This window comes from Malania oleifera, chromosome 2 (assembly GCF_029873635.1).
Source record: "Malania oleifera isolate guangnan ecotype guangnan chromosome 2, ASM2987363v1, whole genome shotgun sequence".
Lineage (NCBI taxonomy): Eukaryota > Viridiplantae > Streptophyta > Magnoliopsida > Santalales > Ximeniaceae > Malania > Malania oleifera.
Genome location: NC_080418.1, coordinates 136,299,383 through 136,319,408, shown reverse-complemented (window position 1 = coordinate 136,319,408; position 20,026 = coordinate 136,299,383). Strand labels below are relative to the sequence as shown.

General features: G+C 38.9%; 1 protein-coding gene across 1 annotated transcript; it reads left to right on the top strand.

Moving 5' to 3' along the window:
- The first annotated feature begins 5,962 nt into the window (after window positions 1-5,962).
- LOC131148405 (uncharacterized) lies at window positions 5,963-6,646 on the top strand. The gene has a single exon (XM_058098109.1). The coding sequence runs from the start codon at window positions 5,963-5,965 to the stop codon at window positions 6,644-6,646; it is 684 nt and encodes a 227-aa protein (XP_057954092.1).
- The last annotated feature ends 13,380 nt before the right edge of the window (window positions 6,647-20,026 follow it).

Below are 20,026 nucleotides of genomic sequence, written 5' to 3'. Positions count from 1 at the left end.
AGATAAATGGAGATGGTTAGATGGGTGAGGGTGCGCTAATTGGGATTTTAGCACAACCATTCTATTAATTATTATACCTGATCATTGCAAATTGAATGATGAAAAATTTATAAGAGAACTACCCTCCATGTGTTATGCACCTATTTTTTACATGTGGCGGTGATTTTCACATTTATTTGCATATGATGTATGAGAAGTGGAACCTATATACCATGTATTTCACATCTAAAAGATAGGCACATAAACTACGTGGAACATCAAGTCCCCTATATAATTTCTCTTGAATAACAGTGAAATAATATGCAAAATGAATACATAATATGTTCTGAATTAAAGTTCATTAATCAATTTGAATTAATACTAAAATTGAGTGTGTGTGTGTGTGTGTGTGTGAGAGAGAGAGAGAGAGAGAGAGAGAGAGAGAGAGAGAGAGAGAGAACAAAGAATAAATAATTGACAATAGAAGCTATTTATTTTTTAAGAAGAATAATTAAAAAGTTTAGGGAAAAGAAGAGACTTGCATATATTTTTTATTTACCTAGAGAAAGTATATGATAGAACATCCAAATAAGTTTTTTGATGGGTCTTAGAAAAAAAGGGATATGCACTAAATATATCAAGGTCATTAAAGATATGTATGATAGAATAATGACTAGCGTTGAGACTATAGGAGGGGAATATAGAGATTTTCTAATCAAAGTTCTACTTTGAACCCTTATTTTTTTATTTTAGTAATTAATGAACTTACTAGGAGTATTCAAAATGGGATCCCTTGGTGTATGTTATTTGCAAATGATATTATCTTGATTAATGAAAGTAGGAGTGATGTAGAATCTAAACTAGAATTTTGGTGAACTACGTTAGGGCCTAAAGATTTTAAGATAAGTAGGAATACAATAGAATATATGAAATGCAATTTTAGTAAGAGTAGTGGAGAGATGATTACACTTGATTATTCAAAAATAAATAGCATTTGTAGATTTTAATATTTTGGATCTATAGTGCAAGTGGGAAGGGAAATTGAAGAGGTTGTAATATATAATTGTTGACTTTAGTGTATTCCCAAGAGGGTGGGTGAATTGGGTATTTAAAATTTTTTCCTACCTAGGTTTATCCAAATCAGCAGTATTACACAATCTAGGGTCTGTCTATGCAATTATAAACCCAATCAACACATGTACTACATATAATGAATCAAACATACAACATACATGTGCTGTAAATAAAGGTGCGGAAAATAAATTTGTAGAAATATAAAGAACACGCACGATACGTTATCAGGGTTCGGCCAACCATGCCTACATCCCCTTATCTAGCTCGCATGCCCGGGGATTCCACTAATACTCACTTAACGGGTAGAGCGGCACCGGTTACAACTAGGTCTATTAACGGGGCTGACCTCAACCTAAACACACCTTAACAGGATGGTGCACCTAACTTACCTAACTGGGTCTGAGCCAATTCGGAACTATTCAATAGGGCTAGTCTTCCTCTTCAGGCCCGTGCTTAGAATACAAATGATTTAAAATTTACGTACAAACAAACGCTTCTTACAAAAGCAGATATGTACCACTACTCACAATATAATCAATGCACACCAATAATGTGAGAACCCGACCTGTGATATATGGAATAAATAAATAAGAGAAGGGTAAAATAGTAAATTGAGCAGGCTTCGTCGACAAAGCTAGTGTTCTCGTCGACGAAGACTCTTCTGTCGTTCGACGATGAAATGCAGAGGCTCGTCGACGAGGAGAAGCCAAGAGATTTTGGGAAATCCAGAAATCTCAAGCTCGTCGATGAGGTCACTGCGACGTCGACGAACTCCCTTCGTTGACTCATCGACGAAGACGCCGCCTCGTCGACGAGGTTGGTCGAGTCAAGGATGCTATAAATATCTTTTTGGGTAGCTTAGGGGCTAAGATATCAAATTTTCTCTCTCTTTTTCTCTCTCTCGAACTCGAAGCCACTCTCTCTCTCTCTAGATTTCTTTGTTGTTCGTTGCTGGAATTGATGATCCGATGTTATTGCGAGGATCAGGGAAGGATTCTCTTTGGGATTTGTGGAATGAATCTTCGTTTCAAAGATTTTTGGGTTTTGACCCAAAATTGAGGTAAGACTCGGTTTTCATTTCTGTTTCGATAGATATGTAGAGAATGAAATTGTAAGTATGTATTGTACTGTGATTTAGAGGTTTTGGGAACTCGGTTCGCTGTTTAGGAGTCGTAGAGTTCGTGTTTTAGTTTTCGGGTTAAGGTAAGGGGTTACTGTTTATATCAGTTATTTTTTAAATCGAAATCAGTGAAACTATTGTTTATGATTATATGTATGATTTGGCTGTTTATTTGGAGAAATCTGATGTGTAACGACCTGCTTAACTAACATAATTTTTTTTTTCCACTGTAATAATTATCATACTCTGATACCATAACATTATCCTAAGCAGCGAGAAGCATAATACAAATAAACATTTCCATATATAATGATATACCATATTGTATAATACCAGAGTGCTATCATGTTTCCCAAAAGAATATATACATGTGTTACTAATTCCCCAAAATTGCCCTCAGCTAGCTAGGGCAAATACAAAAACCCTCCACTGTACTCACTTTGCTGTTAGGGCACTACAGACGCCCCTCTACCTGCGAGCCTGATCTGCTCGCCTACCTGGATCATCTGAAAAAGGTTTCAACACTGGGATGAGCCAACGCTCAGTAAGACGATATATGCTATTACTAGTGTGTGGCAAATGAGTCATCATATCGTAAAAATCCGTTTCCATATAATCATGTATATCTGGATCTATAAATATAGTACAAATCATAATATTCATTACCATTTTCATGTCATTTAACACATCTGTATTTAAGTTACTATTCAAAATACTTCTAACATATATAAGTAATTCCCTTGTCTCTGTAAATCAGAATATACATAATAATAACTGTAAACTTTCCCCTATGGATATTTGTATGTCATGATTTAACCCCTCATGACAGGGTTGTGCGGCCCGTAGGTGGGATCTACACTGGCTTGCCGACCAGGTAAATCACTATACTCCCTCGGTCGATCTGCCCACCTCTACCCATATCTGATAGGGAGCTTGTCCACGTCAAGGGCACTATACGATTGACCTACAGCCTATTATCTGAATAGGTGGTTGCACTCTGTAAACTGTATACTGCATAAAGCTACGGTACCGTGCTCTGTAAACTGTATGGTCCAACAGGGTCTGATACCATATACATATTCATATATATACTCTTTCACTATTTTCATCATGTTTTCAAAATTACCATAACCCATATCTTTATGTACTGTAAATACCATAACTGTAGCATCTCGATGCTATCTCTGTATAACTGTCTATATATTCTGTAAATGCTCTGGTTGTATACTCTGTAAGTTATGGTAATAGAAAACATGACATGCTTTAAACTTTGTAAATCATAATACTGGAACTATATAATCATAATACTGTATCCGTAATTCGTATAATCATGGTATTAAAATCCGTAAAATCATGGTACTGTAATTCACATAATCATAGTACTAAAATACATAAAATCATGAAACTACAATTCATAAAACATACTCCCGTACTACACACATATTCTCAAGTCACACCATACTTTAATACATAATTTTCATAAATAAATAAACTGTATAGCATTTTGAATCTTCCTAGCATAGCATATATCCCTTACCTTATCTTTGAAAAACCCCTACTGTACTCTAGCCCGATACCCACAGGGTCTCCTACAAAACACCCTGAAACCAATATTTGTCAGAACTAAACATCAGTATTTTTCTGCTTGTATCATTTCCTATAACTACCATAAGGCCAAAAGGAGACTAAAAGGCATTACCCTGAATTTGGGATGATTTTCAACTCCGATTTCCCGACGATCCGCTCCGGTAGATGTGTAGAGAACTCTGCCAGAAGCGTCGTGGTAGCTTCGGATGGTCGATCCGGCGACTAGTGTGGTTGAAAATGAAGAGAGAAGGGAGAGAGAGAGAGAGCGGCGAGAGAAATGAGAAATATCCCGATTTCCCGCCTTATATACTGCTAGATTCGTCGACGAATCCTTCAATAAACTCGTCGACGAAGCCCTGTATTCGTCGACGAAATTCAGACTGCCCCAGAACCTCTCTCGGTATTTTCTCGTCGACAAAACCCTGTGTTTGTCGACGAAATTCTGAAGACCTTCATCGACGAAACCTTGTGTTCATCGACAAAGCCTGGCAATTTCTGAAATTTTTATTATTTAATATTATCTCCAAAATGCAATATCGTCGACAAACGCAGAGCGTTCATCGACAAAGTCTACGGCCTCCTTCTGTTTCTGTTTCTATTTTCTCTCCCTCTTATTATTAAAATATTATTATTCTTCGGGTCACTACATAATGAGTAAAATTATGAAGTTTTCAAGTTACAGTTTTGGGAAAAAGGGTGTTTGAGTTGCATCTCTAGTTTTGTAGGAAAATCGTATGTATATTGTTGAGTATATTGTATGGAGATGGCGGCACCTTGACTTTTTTTTTTAAAATTGTATACTTGAAATCGTAATTTATGTATTTACCAAATAAGTGTGGAATGAACTATTTTATTGAAAATGTTTCAAGTTTGTGAAAAGCCGAACCGATTGTGTACTATATAGGCTATGGTTTGTTGAAATGAGTTATAGGGACGTGAGATCCACAAATGTTCCAGATTTTGTGAAAAAGCTGAGTTGGAATAAAGTCAAACGTTGATGATAAGTGAAGCGCTGACTTATCCCCGAAAGCTTAGATGTGCAGACGGGTCGGTATAATGCCATAGGCAGAAGGTGTGAAATATCATTTTCTATACCGGTTGATTCCCGAAGGGTGTGGGTTCACCAGATTCGTACCGGCAACCAATGGGAGCCTGGGGCTATGCCATATGTTGGGGGCGCTGTGTAATGTGGACCAGCTTCATGCCGAAGAGTGTGATGACACTGGATATGAATCATGTGTTTGTGAGATATACTGGAACTATTTTTGTGATTATACTGTGACTGTATTGAGAAAATATTAGAACTGTGTTATGTTTTATGTCATAATAACACTCATATGTCACACACTGATATAACCTGATTCGTCCTTACTGAGAGGTGTCTCACCCTGATTATACAAATATCTTTCAGGTCCCTCGAGTAGCCGGAACTAGCGTCCTAGTGTTGGGAGCATGGTTGTCGGTCTAACATCGCTTAGTACTAGTGTAAGTACTAGTACATGGTCGGGTTGTCGTCTTGGTTTTTTAGACACCCGGGGCCTTATTTTGTATGATGGGATCTGAATGTTGGGTTTTTTTAGACTCTTGTATGGTATGACATGTGATTATAGTTTGACTATTTTTTCGCTGCGTAAATTGTGTTGGTAAATGTGATTAGGGTGTATGGGAACCCCACGGCGCCGGACCCTTACATTGTATAGTATCATGTGAGTTTGAATGATACAAGGACATGTTAGGTTACTAAATCACCCCTGGGCCCATTGCTGGGTTCTGGGCGTGACAACTTGGTATCAGAGCTAACCAGGTTGTTAGGTCTTGTAGACTTGGTTTGGCGTAGCTATGTGTATATACCAAAGTATAGGATGTCGTGAATGGGTAGAGTAGGTCGAGGGTTGTCTTGTAGCTAGACAAGGATTCGTTGACGGTATTCTGTGTTTTTCCTAGAATGACGATTTCAGTAAAACCACGGCAAACCATTGATGGTTTTTTGTCGGTGAGATAGGATAGACTTGGACCCGTGAGATTGGTAGTTAACATAATTAGGTGTCGATGATTGCGTTAACTGTATATGGCTTAGGAATTCTAACTGATTCCTATCATATTTTCAGAATGGAGCCCAAGGATAACAACTTGGATAGTGGTTCCGAGGGAACTGCGAGCGATGAGTCCCATTCTATGCCTTAGGGTTTGATGAGGAGGGTGATGCAAGAGATCAAACGGAAAGTTAGGGAACGTGAGCATTCTCCTACTACTACGGGGTGTACCATCAAGAGGTTCACTCATATGCACCCTCTGACGTTTTCAGGAGGACCCGATCTGATGATAGCGGAGGACTGGGTTGAGAAGACTAAAAGGATTCTAGAGGCCCTACACTGCACAGATAACCAGAGAGTCCTCCATGCTACCTTCCAGTTGGCTGGGCAATGGTGGACTACGGTGAGTCTACTAGAAAAGCAAAGAGTAGGTCCAACAGAGATGTCATGGAGTCGCTTCAAGGAAGTGTTCTTTGAGATATATTTCCTAGCTTCCACTCGCGATACTAAGGCGGATGAGTTCTCAGTTCTGACACAGGGAGATATGACGGTGCAGGGATATGCTGCTCAGTATATAGTGCTATCCCATTTTGCATCATGCTTGATCTCGAGCGAGTATGAGAAGACTCGGAGGTTTAAGAAGCGTTTGAGGAAAGATATCCGCAGATTAGTGGGTATGCTGCAGATTAGTGAGTTTTTGATTTTGGTAGATAAGGCCACTGTGATCGAGACCTGCATTCGGGAGGATGAGGTGGATCAGGAACCAAAGAAGTGGCCAATGCCTTCTGGTTCTCAGTCTGGTTCTCACCAGGGGAAACAGAAGAAGAGAAACTATGGTGCGGGAAGTTGCTAGAGTTCAGAGCAGCAGGGTTCGCAGGGGGACCAATATCGTGAGCGTTGTGTCAGGTGCCACAGACGGCATGATGGTGAATGCCGACCGTTTAGGGGCAACTGCTACAACTGTGGCCAGTCAGGTCACAGGGCTAGGGATTGTCACGCACTGAAGAGAGATACGCCTACAACCAATATGAATTGGGGTAGCAACAAGATACCTCGGGGGACCATCCAGGCGAGCAGAGCTCCGGAAAGAGTATATTCTCTTACTCTAGTGGATGCTGACCATGCAGGGAACGTAGTGACAGATACTTTGTTATTGCTTTTAAATAGAACTGAGGTTTTATTTGATTCGGGTGTAACCCATTCTTTTGTATCTGTATGCTCTGTAAAGCTGTGTGGGGTTGAGACCCAAGTTATGAATGATGAGTTATCTGTAGCTACACCATCTGGGAGTGTAACGTCCTGTAGGAGGATGTTAGGAGGCTGCCTAGTGGAAATTCAGGGAAGGCTACTACCGGCGAATCTTGTGGTGTACGATATGTCTGGGTTTGATGTCATACTGGGGATGGATTGGTTATCCTCCAGTTATGCTGTGATTGACTGTCGTGGGAAGGTAGTAGTGTTCAGACCTCCTGGGGAGCAGGAGTTTGAGTTTGTAGGATCGTGTGTGCGTTCAATGCCACAGATTCTATCGACATTACAGGCGAGGAGGTTACTCCTGGACGGATGTTAAGGATACCTAGCTTGCATGAAGGAACCACCGTGGGATGAGTTGAGGCTCAAGGATATTCGAGTGGTTAACGAGTTCCTGGATGTCTTTCCAAAAGACTTACCCGACTTACCTCCAAATCGTGAGGTGGAGTTTGCGATAGAGTTTCTTCGTAGCAAGACACTGATCTCTAAAGCTCCGTATCGTATAACTCTGACAGAACTTTAGGAATTGAAGGAGCAGTTTTAGGAATTACTGGACAAGGGCTTTATTCGACCTAGTGTTTCGCCCTGAGGAGCTCTAGTTTTGTTTGTGAAGTAGAAGGATGGGTCGATGCGTATGTGCCTTGATTTCCATGAGATCAACAAGGTGACTGTGAAGAACCGTTATCCATTGCCTCGCATTGATGATCTCTTTGACTAACTACAGAGGACGCAGGTATTTTCGAAGATCAACCTACGGTCAGCGTATCATCAGGTGAGGGTTAGATATGAGGATGTCGCGAAGACTACTTTCCGAACCAGATACGACCACTACGAGTTCTTAATCATGCCTTTTGGGTTGACTAATGCTCCGACAGTGTTCATAGATCTAATGAACATGATTTTCCATGAGTGCCTAGACCAGTTTGTGGTGGTGTTTATCAACGATATTGTTGGAATTGGTGTGATCCCAAGAGGGGGGTGAATTAGGTTTAAAAAATTTTCGTTTAATTTAAATGTTTTGCCGATTCACCACATATCATCTCCCATTTTCACGTGTGTAAGTAAATTAATAAAACAATGAAAGTAGACATACACGTGAAACATATCTCATTTAAAATAGAGGTGAGCATGCAAATAATTATACTGACAAATGAAAGCATACACATGCGGAAATTAAAGTACAGTAATTTAAATAAGATAGGGAGAGAGTGACACACAATATTTGTTATCGAGGTTCGAAAAATTGCCTACATCCCCGCCTTGGGCATACCCCCAAAGGATTCTACTATACCTGCTCACTTAACTTGGCAGAGCAAAAGCCTTTTACATCCTCTCCTTACAGGGCGAGGAAAACCCCAGCTTAATTACTAGGCTAAGCCGAAATAGTCTCACTTACGTGGCTGAGACTCCCCAGTTCAATTTTGGATTGAACCTAATCGGTCTCACTTGCGGGGCTAAGACTTCCCAGTTCAATTCACGGGCTGAACCCAACCGTTACAATAAAACATTTTTTTACGTATGAAAAAGCTTCTAAATACAAGCATGGATGTACACATTAAGCTCATAAAACGTATGCACTTTCTTATAATATGATTTGAGTTCAATAGAGTAAAGGGTGCGTTTCTAAATAATCAATGCACAAATATGTGTATGAAAATATGAGTATTATGTTCTCGTATAAATGTTTTTGCGAATAAAGAACACTTGCAGAATCTAGGAATTTAAACTCAATAAACTATTTGTGCAATAAATAAATTCTCCCCAAAATGTTTATTAAAGAAATAATCGGGAGAAATGCAAGCAATACTCTCAAAGATTGATTTTCAAACAGTAAATAACAAGAGAGAGTATGTGCATGTAAATACAAGTGAAATGCCTAAAATAAAATACTCTCTTTAAAAATGATTTTGAGATAAAACAAGTGAAAGAGAGTTGGAGAGATTTGTTTAAAATATTTTGCCTCAAAGAAGAAATTTTTGCAATAAAAATGAGTTAAGGGAACTTTGATTAATAAAGGATTAGAGAGAAATTTAGAGTTAATCAAAGTTACTAATCAGGAGTTATAAGGGGGTATTTATAGATTTTCAACAAATATGACCGTTGAGGAACACACTCGGTATTTTGGAAAAGTTTAATTAAGCTTTAATTAAGTTTTAAAGCATTTAAAAAATTCCAACTCGAGAGCACCGGTCGACTAGGACAAGTTCGGTCGATCGAAGTTCTTGAGGTTCGGTCGACCGAAACCAAAATGAACTGTGAGCTCAGTCGACCGGACTTGTAAGACCGAAGGGCGATTTTTCATTTTACGAGGTTCGGTCGACTGGGAAGATTTAAACTAGATGGTTCGATGACCAGACCGTTGGGGCATCTCTTGAGGACCTTCGGTCGACCAAAGCGTTGGAGTTCATTTTGGGCTCGATCGACCAGGTAGTCAAAAAGTTGACTCCTAGGAAGTTTGGTTGACCAGGTGAAAATGAACTGGCAAGTTCGGTCAACTAGGCCGTGGTCAAAGAGTTGACTCGGTCCGGGTTTGGTTGACCAAGAGAAAATGTACTGCAAAGTACGGTCGACCGAACATGCATATTTAATGCATTTCGGTTCCAACTCCCTTCGTATATAAACCTTATTCATATGATACTTAAATTAAAGAAGATAGGGCATATTTTCATGTAGTATGGGGAGTCCTAAGGTCAATTTAGATTATTTGAGGACACCAAAAATTTTCGGTGGGTCAACCAAAGTTTTCATAAACTTCGTTTTAGCCCTGATTTTGACCCTAAAGCTATTCCAAAAACTTTGTATGATTTTAGTCTATTTAGAAAAATATTTTTGGTGAGATGTGCTGGTCCTTATGGTCTATCTACGGTCATTCTGAGCACTCAAACACATTATGCAGATGCATGCATTATTACAGACCAATGATAAAAGATAAAAAATAAATGCATATACAATTTATACACAAATGTCTTCTTTATCTTCTCTGCTCTTGAATCTTCATGGAAAATGCCGGATATGAGCTTTGAGTCATGTCATGACTTCCATGTCCTCTTGATCTTATGTGTGACTTGAATTATATCCGTTCACGCACTTAAAAACACACATAAGATATTGGTGCTTTGTCAGCATCAATACAAGGATTGAACTCAAAAAGTCAACAGATATTCAGGTATACTCGAGGAGTCCGGAAAAGCATGAAAACCATCTGAGGTTGGTGCTACAGATTCTGTGAGAGAGGAAGTTGTATGCCAAGCTGAAAAAATGTGAGTTTTGGTTGAATCAGGTCGCGTTTTTAGGCCATGTAGTGTCTAAGGGCGGTATCTCAGTTGATCCTAGCAAAATTGAAGCTGTGGTTGACTAGGTGAGACCGAAGAGTGTGCAGGAGGTTCAGAGTTTCTTAGGACTGGCAAGTTACTATTGTTGGTTTGTGGAGGGATTCTCTAGGTTTTCGAGACCTCTGACACGATTGACCAGGAAGGGTGTGAAGTTTGATTGGACCAAAGATTGCATTCCAGGAGTTGAAACACCAACTGGTTACTACTCCGGTCTTAACCATTCCTTCTGGGGATGGCAGTTCTGTGATCTATAGTGATGCATCTCTGAAGGGTTTGGGATATGTGCTTATGCAATAGGGTAAGTTAATAGCTTATGCTTCTCAGTAACTCAAGGAATATGAGAAGAATTACCCTACGCATGATCTGGAATTGGCTGTTGTAGTTTATACGCTGAAGATCTGGCGACACTACCTATGTGGTGTTCAGCGTGAGATTTTCATTAACCACAAAAGCCTCAGGTACTTTTTCACGCAGAAAGCTTTGAACATGAGACAGAGAAGGTGGCTTGAGTTGATTAAATACTATAATTGCACCATCAGTTATCACTTGGGGAAAGTTAACGTGGTAGTTGATGCATTGAGTCGGAAGTCGGAGCGTGCGACATTATTTGCAGTTGTAGCTCAGTATCATATCAAACAGGATCTAGAAAGCCTCAGCATAGAGTTTGTGGCTGGTGATCATCAGGCCTTCTTTGCTAGCTTGGTGATCCAATCGACTTTGTTTGAGCGTATTAAAGCCGCATAGGCTAGTGATGTGGAGTTGGTTGAGACTGTAGAGAAAGTGCAGTAGGAGTTGGCTACGGATTTTAACATCTTTGAGGGAGGTGTGTTGAGGTTTGGAACTAGGTTGTGTGTTCCAAACGACAATGAGATCAGGAGGACGATTTTGGAGGAAGCGCGTCGTTCTTTGTATACGATACATCCTTGTAGCACGAAAATGTATCGGGATTTACGCGAGTCCTTCTAGTGAAGTGATATGAAAAGGGAGATTGCTCGGTTCGTGGACTAGTATTTGATGTGTCAGCAGGTGAAAGCTAAACATTAGAGGTCGGTTGGGCTGTTGCAGCCTTTGCCTATTCCAACGTGGAAATGGGAGCACGTTTCCATGGATTTTGTTACCGGATTGCTGTCAGCGCTTCACGAGCAGAATGCCATTTGGGTTATCGTGGACAAGTTGACGAAATCTACTCACTTTGTACCTATGAAGGTTAGCTACTCTTTGAATGGGCTAGCAGACTTGTACGTGCATGAGATAGTTAGAATGCACAAAATACTAGTGTCCATTGTGTTAGATCGAGATCCGAGGTTTACCTCTTGATTTCGGAAGAGCTTGCGGGAAGCACTGGGGACAAAGCTTACTTTCAGTACAACATTCCACCCACAGACAGATGGACAGTTGGAGAAAACAATATAGATCTTGGAGGATATGTTACGGGCTTACGTGTTAGACTTCGGTAATGGTTGGATGCAGTTTCTACCACTTGTTGAATTTGCCTATAACAATAGCTTCCAGGCTAGTATCGGGATGGTACCGTTCGAGGTTCTGTATGGTTGGAGGTGTCGGTCTCCTCTGTATTGGGATGATGTTAGTGAACGTCAGGTTTTAGGATCTGAACTTGTGCAGCTAGTGTTTGAGAAGGTAGGTTTGATCAGGGAGAGGATTAAATCTGCTTAGAGTCGGCATAAGAGTTACGCGGATGTTCGCCACCGTGCATTGGAATTCGAGGTGGGGGGTAAGATATTCCTGAGGATCGCTCTGATGAAAGGGGTGATGAGGTTCAAGAAGAAAGGCAAGATAAGCCTGAGGTATATCGGACCATTCGAGGTTTTTGAGCGAGTGGGTCTGCTAGCATACAGGATTGCACTACCCCTAGCACTCTCGAGGATTCACAATGTGTTCCATGTATCCATGTTGAGGAGGTACATGTCAGATCCATCGCATGTTATTAGTTACGAGAACTTGGAAATTGGGGATGCTTTAGCGTATGAGGCGGTACCCGTTCAGGTTCTAGATCGAAAAGTTCAAAAACTGCGTATCAAAGAAATACCGTTAGTGAAGGTATTGTGGCAGAATCATGAGATTGAGGAAGCTTCTTGGGAATTGGAAGCAGAGATACGCTGGAAGTATCCACAGTTGTTCTGAGTTGTAGTTTTGATAGTAGAGTCGGCCGAGTATGTGTGTATTACTTTACTATTGTATGATGTTATGTGGTTTGTCTCTAGGAGGGTGTGAGTTATTGTAAACTCCCGAGACGGTGTGTGTATGTAACCACGATTTTCCTCCATCATAAGTGAGAGTATGTATGTATTGTAACGGGACTACGTTGTATGTAGTCGCCGACTCTTCTTAGAGTCGGGTATGTGTATTCGGTTGTGTGGATGAATTCGCAATGAGAGATTACAAATTTCAAGGTCGAAATTTTTGTAAGGAGGGGAGGTTGTGAGAACCTGACCCATGATATATGGAATAATATAAATAAGAGAAGGGTAAAATAGTAAATTGAGCAGGCTTCGTCGAGGAAGCTAGTGTTCTCGTCGACAAAGGCTCTTCTGTCGTTCGATGACGAAATGCAGAGGCTCGTCGATGAGGTGGAGCCGAGAGATTTTGGGAAATCTAGAAATCTCAAGCTCGTCGACGAGGCCACCGCGATTTCGACGAACTCCCTTTGTTGACTCGTCGATGAAGACGCTGCCTCGTCGACGAGGTTGGTTGAGTCAAGGATGCTATAAATATCTTTTTGGGTTGCTTAGGGGCTAATATATCAAATTTTCTCTTTCTCTCTCTCTCTCTTTAGAACTCGAAGCCACACACTCTCTCTAGATTTCTTCATCATTCATCATTGGAATCAACGATCCAATGTTATTACGAGGATCAGGGAATGATTCTCTTCGGGATTTGTGGAACGGATCTTCATTTCGAGAATTTTCTAGTTTTGACCCAAAATCGAGATAAGGCTTGATTTTCATTTATGTTTCGGTAAATCTATAGAGAATGGAATTGTAAGTATGTATTGTACTATGATTTATAGGTTTTGGGAACTCAGTTCGCCATTTAGGAGCCGTAGAGTTTGTGTTTTGGTTTTTGGGTTAAGGTAAGGGTTCTCTGTTTATATAATTTATTTTTAAAATCGAAATCGGTGAAACTATTGTTTACGATTATATGTATGATTTGGCTGCTTATTTGGGGAAATCTGACGGGTAAAATTATGGGGTTTTCGAGTTACAATTTTGGGGAAAAAGGGGGTTTGGGTTGCATCTCTGGTTTCGTAGGAAAACCGAATGTATGTTGTAGAGTATATTGTATGGAGATGGCCGCACCTTGACTTATTTTTTTTAAACTGTATACTTGCAATCGTAATTTATGTATTTACCAAATAAGTGTGGAATGGACTATTTTATTGAAAATGTTCCAGGTTTGTGAAAAGCCAAATCGGTTGTGTACCGTAGGCTATGGTTTGTTGAAATGAGTTATAGGGACGAGAGTTCCCAAAATGTTCCAGGTTTTGTGAAAATGCTGAGTCGGAATAAGGCTGAACGTTGATGATAATCGAAGAGCGCCGGCTAATCCCCGAAGGCTTAGATGTGGATTCGGGTCGGTATAATGTCGTAGGTGGAAGGTGTGAAATATAATTTTCTATGCCGGTTGATTCCCGAAGGGTGTGGGTTCACCAGATTCGTACCAGCAACCCATGGGAGCCTGGGGCTATGCCATATGTCAGGGGCACCGTGTAATACGGACCGACTTGCTGAAGAGTGTGACGACACTGGATATGAATCATGTGTTTGTGAGATATACTAGAACTATTTTTGTGATTATATTGTAACTGTATTGAGAAAATACTGGAATTGTGTTATGTTTTATGTCATAATAACACTCATATGCCACACACTGATATAACCTGATTCGTCTTTACTGAGAGGTGTCTCACCCTATTATACAAATGTCTTTCAGGTCCCTCGAGTAGCCGGAACTAGCGTCCTAGCGTTGGGAGCGTGGTTGTCGTTCTAGCATCGCTTAGTACTAGTGTAAGTAGTGGTACATAGTCGGGTTGTCGTGTTGGGTTTTGTAGACACCCGGGGCCTTGTTTTGTATGATGGGACCTGAATGTTGGGTTTGTTTAGACTCTGGTATGGTATGACATGTGATTATAGTTTGACTATTTTTCCGCTGCGTAAATTGTGTTTGTAAATGTGATTAGGTGTACGGGAACCCCACGGGGTCGGACCCTTACATTGTAGAGTATCATGTGTGTTTAAATGATAAAGGGGCATGTTAGGTTACTAAATCACCCTGGGGCCCATTGCCGGGTTCAGGGCATGGCAAATAATGTAGGAATTATAAGCTCAGTGCTCTACGTGTATAGTCAACACTCAAAGTTATATCTATAAACAATCAAACACACGAGTGTTCTAACAAGTTATTTCTTTGAGATTGGATATAACAAATCTCAATACTTGATTAGGGTTTCAAAGATGCTGATCAAATATTCAAACTAACTCAAAATATTTTCCTTTAATGAAATAAGCACAAGAGTAGTTTGAAGTATATAACTTGTAAAAATATTTTTCACACAAAATATTATTGCTATAGGGTTCTTTGCAATGACAATGCAAAAATCCTTAAACTAATGAGTTTTTCCCAACACTAGATTTATCAAATAAAAATCTATGGGAAAACTCTTGGTTGACTCCCCAAAGACAATAACAATCAATCAAGAAAAACAATGAGAGTATAAGCAATCTATACTAATCAATAACCCAATATAGAACTCTCACAAAGCTAAGATATATCAAAGGAATGAAGATTTGAGCGGGTTTTGAAGTAAAATGGGCAATATGAACTTTTGGAAAGAGAGAATTTTTTATAATGATTTTTGCTAATCTCTAGCTAATCCTCACAAATGAACTCATATTTATAGACGAAGGAAAAAATATAATCGTTTAGGACATGTGGAGTATTATTAGGATTGTTTAAAAATGTTTTAGCAAAGTTAACTCTGTTTAAAAAATTTAACCTCTGTAAAAAAAAATGTCCAACTCGAGAGCACCGGCCGACCAAACTTAAGGCTCGGTTGACCAAGTGACAGAGTTCAGTCGACTGTGCAAGAACTGAACTAAAAGTTCCGTCAACTGAACTAAGGGTCCCAAGAGCGATTTTTCCAATTCTGCGCGGTTCGATTGACCAGAGCGTTGCCCGTATAAATCTGGTCGGTCGACCAAGGAGTCAAACGTTGACCTATGTGGGAGTTCGGTCAACCAAGTCGTGTGAACTTGGCAAGGTACGGTCGACCAAGCTATGGTTAAATTGTTGACCTCTGACTGGTTCAGTAGACCGAATACTTTTATACATTCCGATTCGGTCGACCGAACATGCATTTTTAATGCATTTCGGTTCTAATCCCTTTGAATATAAACCCTATTCATATGATGATTAAATTTAATAAGATAAAACATATTTTTATGAAGTATAGGGAGTCCTAAGGTCAGTCTAGGTCTTCTTTAGGACATCGAAAAAATCTGGCATCGATCGACCAAAGGGTGCTTGTAAGAACCTGGAAAAATATAAAATGGTTTTCTACAGATTTCGTTGACGAAGCCAGATTTCGTTGACGAAGGTAGTAGACTTTTCGTCGACGAAATTCAGAGGTTCGTCGACAAAGAGAAGCCAAGAGGTCTAGAAAATTCTAAATATCAGACTTCGTCGACGAGGCTGCCGACATCTGCAACGAAATTCTTGATTTTTTGTCGACGAAGGTACTTTTCGTCGATGAAAATCGGGCGGGTCAAAGGGGGTATAAAAAGGAAATTACTTTTCTTCTTCATTAAGTTTCTTTACTCTCTCTCTCTCTAGATTTCCTCGCCGGTCTTTAATAGAATCAAAAATCTAAGGTTACCACGAGGATCGTGGAGGGATTCTCTACAACTTCTGTGGATCGGAATCTCGGTTTGAGCATTTTCGGGTGTCGGGCCAAAATCGAGGTAAGGTTCGGTTTTCATTTTTGATTCGGTATATGTGTAGTAGTATGGATCGTAAGCATGTTTAGCATTGTGATTTGTAGATTTCGGAGTCTCGGTTCATAGTTTTGAGGGGCGTAGAGTTCGTGGTTTGGTTTCGGGTTGAGGTAAGGGGATTCTGTTTATATTAGTTCATTTTTGAAATCAGGATCGGTAAGCTTGTAGGCTACAATCGTATGTATGTTTTGACTACTTATTTGGGAAATTCTATTGGGTGAAAACACGGGATTTTTGGGTTATAGTTTTAGGAAAAATTGGGGATTTCAGGTATCATCTCTACTTTGATTGGAAAACCGTTTATGTTGTCTAAACTGTATTATTGAGGTGATCGTAATCCATATTTGGATAAACTGTATACTTAAAATTGTAAACGATATGATTTGCCGTAAACCAAATGAGTGTGGTATGTGTGTACGTATGTAAATGTTCCAGGTATTTGTGAAAAACAGCTATGTGGTGTCTTATTACCGTACGCTGAAATGTATAGGGACGTGAGTTCCAAAGTGATTCCAAGTTTTGTGAAAAACGGCTAGGGGCGGCTAACTACCGTATGCTGTAACAACTAGGGGCGGCTAACTACCGTATGTTGTAACAGCTAGGGGCAGCTAACTACCGTACGTTATGCCTTGTAACGGCTAACTACCATGGGAAAGAGTGGCCGGCTCTATATCCAGGGTGCGAAATATCACCAGTATGATTCGGCTAGTCACCGAATGTAGCAACGGATCACAGTGGGCCTAGGTTGACGCAGCGTAGTTTGCACATGGTAACGTAATTGGGGTTAGACCAGGTGACCTTGTGTAGTTGCACGTGTAGCAATGGATTCACAGTGGGCCTGAGTCGGAAACCTTCGTAGTTTAATGTGTTGGAACGTAACCACTGTGAGACTAGGTGACTTGTGCAGTTGTAAGTAGTGTGACGACACTGACCATATGTATGTATGTATGTATTTGCTTATCGTATGAACTGGAATGGTTTTGTGGAAATCCTGGAACTGTATGGAATTGTATAGAAATGTATGGAACTTGTTTTGAAACTGTACGTATGTGTTTCAAACTGTATCGTATGTATGTGTTATGAAGTATGAAAATGACACTGGTATGCCACACACTGATATAACATGTTTTCTCCCTTATTGAGAGGTGTCTCACCCCAAATATATATACAAATGTTTTTCAGGTCCTTCGGGTAGCCGAAACTAGCATCCGGAAGTGGGGGGTGTGTTTAGCTACTGTTAGAACTTGATAGGTACGAATTTTGTAACCGGGTTGTTCTGATGGATTTCTGGTATGTATAGTATTTGTAGGTATGTTTAACCCTGTATGGTATAGACTCTGGTATGGTATAGTTTGATGTAAAGAAAGACCGTATTCCACTGCGTATATTGATGAGTATGAACATGTATTGTATGTATGTATATAGGGCATCCGTTACCCCACGGTGTCAGACCCTCTTGTATATGGTATCATGTATGTTTTATATTGATACAGAGATAGGTTAGGTTACTTAATTCACTCCTAGGTCCCATTTCAAGGTTCGGGGCGTGACAGTGCCCTACGGTCATTTGGTTTCCCTATGGTCATTTGAGCTTATCTACCCTATCATGCATGTAATGCTTTAATTATTACAGACCATTGAGCTTTAATTATTATATACCTGAATAACAACTTAATTAAATTACAATGAATAAACATTCTGGGTTTTGTCTTATTTAAGCCCATGTGCATGCACCATATGATACTTCCGATTGGTCAATGAATAAACATTATGGGTCTTTGTCTTCTTTAAGCCCATGTGCATGCACCATATGATACTTCCGATTGGTCCAACACACAAACTCATCAACCATTAAATACCAGAGTATTTGTCATAATCAAAACGGGATATGACCTATAAGGTCAACAATAATATTAAAGCATGTTTGGTAAAATGAAGAATTGCATTAGACATGTTATGTGTTTGTAACATAGCCTCAAAACTAAAAGGAAAGTTCTATAAGATGACTATAAGGTCAATTATGCTTTATAATTCAAAATATTGGGCAATTAAGAAATTATATGGACAAAAAGTAAACATTTTTAAAATGCAAATATTAAGATGGATGAGTGATATAACATTAAAACATAAATTAAGGAACAAGTATATACACAAAAACTTAGGCATAAAACCAATCGAAAACAAGATAAGAGGCGGTTTAGATGGTTTGGACATTTGAAATGCAAGCCTAATAACTAACTTGTGAAGAGGAGTTAGTTATTGTTTTTGACATGAAAATAGATAGTAATCGATTTAGAATAACTTGAAATGAGGTATTGAAGAATGATTTAATAACTTTTAATTTAGAAAAGGAAAACGTTCTTGGTAAGGTGAATTGGTGAAAAAAGATTTATATAACCAATCCTACCTAATGGGACATAAAACTTCTTGTGTGTTGCAGTAGTTGTTTTTGTTTATTATGTGTGTGTGTATGTGTCTATAAATTAGTTATTAAAGTAAATCTCATAAATTAGTTGTCCTAACTTTGCAACACAATTTAGCATATCTTTGTTACTATTTTTGTTTCCTATTTTCTATTTGCGATTTTGTGTAGTGAAGAAATAGATTTTAAAAATTAGTTAGCTTATAGACCATTTGGTATCATTGTAAAAAAATTATAGAAACAAAAACCAAAAATAAAAAATAGAAACAAAAATGAAAAACTAACAATCTGTTTGATTAATATTTATAAAAATTAATTAAAAATTAAAAATTAAATTAAAAAATAATCATTTTTGTTTTTAAATAAAATAATATTATAAAAATAAAAATAAAATAATAAAATTGCAAAATAATGCACATAAAATAAAATACTGAAATAAAAATAAAAATTATTATAAATTTTGCTTGTTCTTATACTTACAAATTTTACTTCCCGGTAAAATGTTTATTATACCTCCATGTTATTGACCTTGACCCAAAATTTTATTCTCGACTGTCCGAAGCACCCCGCCCTCCCTCCCCTGCAGGATCACCTTCACCCCTGTGGATCACTAGTTGCCAACCTACACCTCCATGCTGCATCGTGAGTTCGCCGATCTCTGGTGAACTTCCCTTCTTCTTCCTTTAAACCCAATAAAAACATTGTTGGTGTACTTTAATATTATTATTATATTATTTGTGTATTATAATAATAAGATTATTTTATCTTGAAAAAGAAGATATACCTTGAACTCAGTTATGGTCATTTATTCATGTATCTCATAAATGGATAAGATTAATTATATAAATGTACCTTAGATCCAGAGTTTTATCTACTTAATATATACATAACTTATTGATCAAGAAAATGAAGAATGAATGGTCATTTTGTGCCTATAAATAGATCATTGAGACATTAGCACAACACATCAATCATATCAATCTTTTATCTTCATTCTCATTATATCATCATTCTTTTGAGTCTAAAGAGTTTGACAAGTAAAGAAAGTATTTTTTTGTGAAACTTTGGACTCTTTCGTTTGTGCAAAATTGGATAGAGTCATACGATTCAAATCGAGCTGTTATATTCTGGGGGAAACAAGTCTTGAGGAGTTCTACTGCACCGATTCATGGACTAAACCAGTAAATCGCAGAGGGCTTAAATCTCCTTAAAAGAGT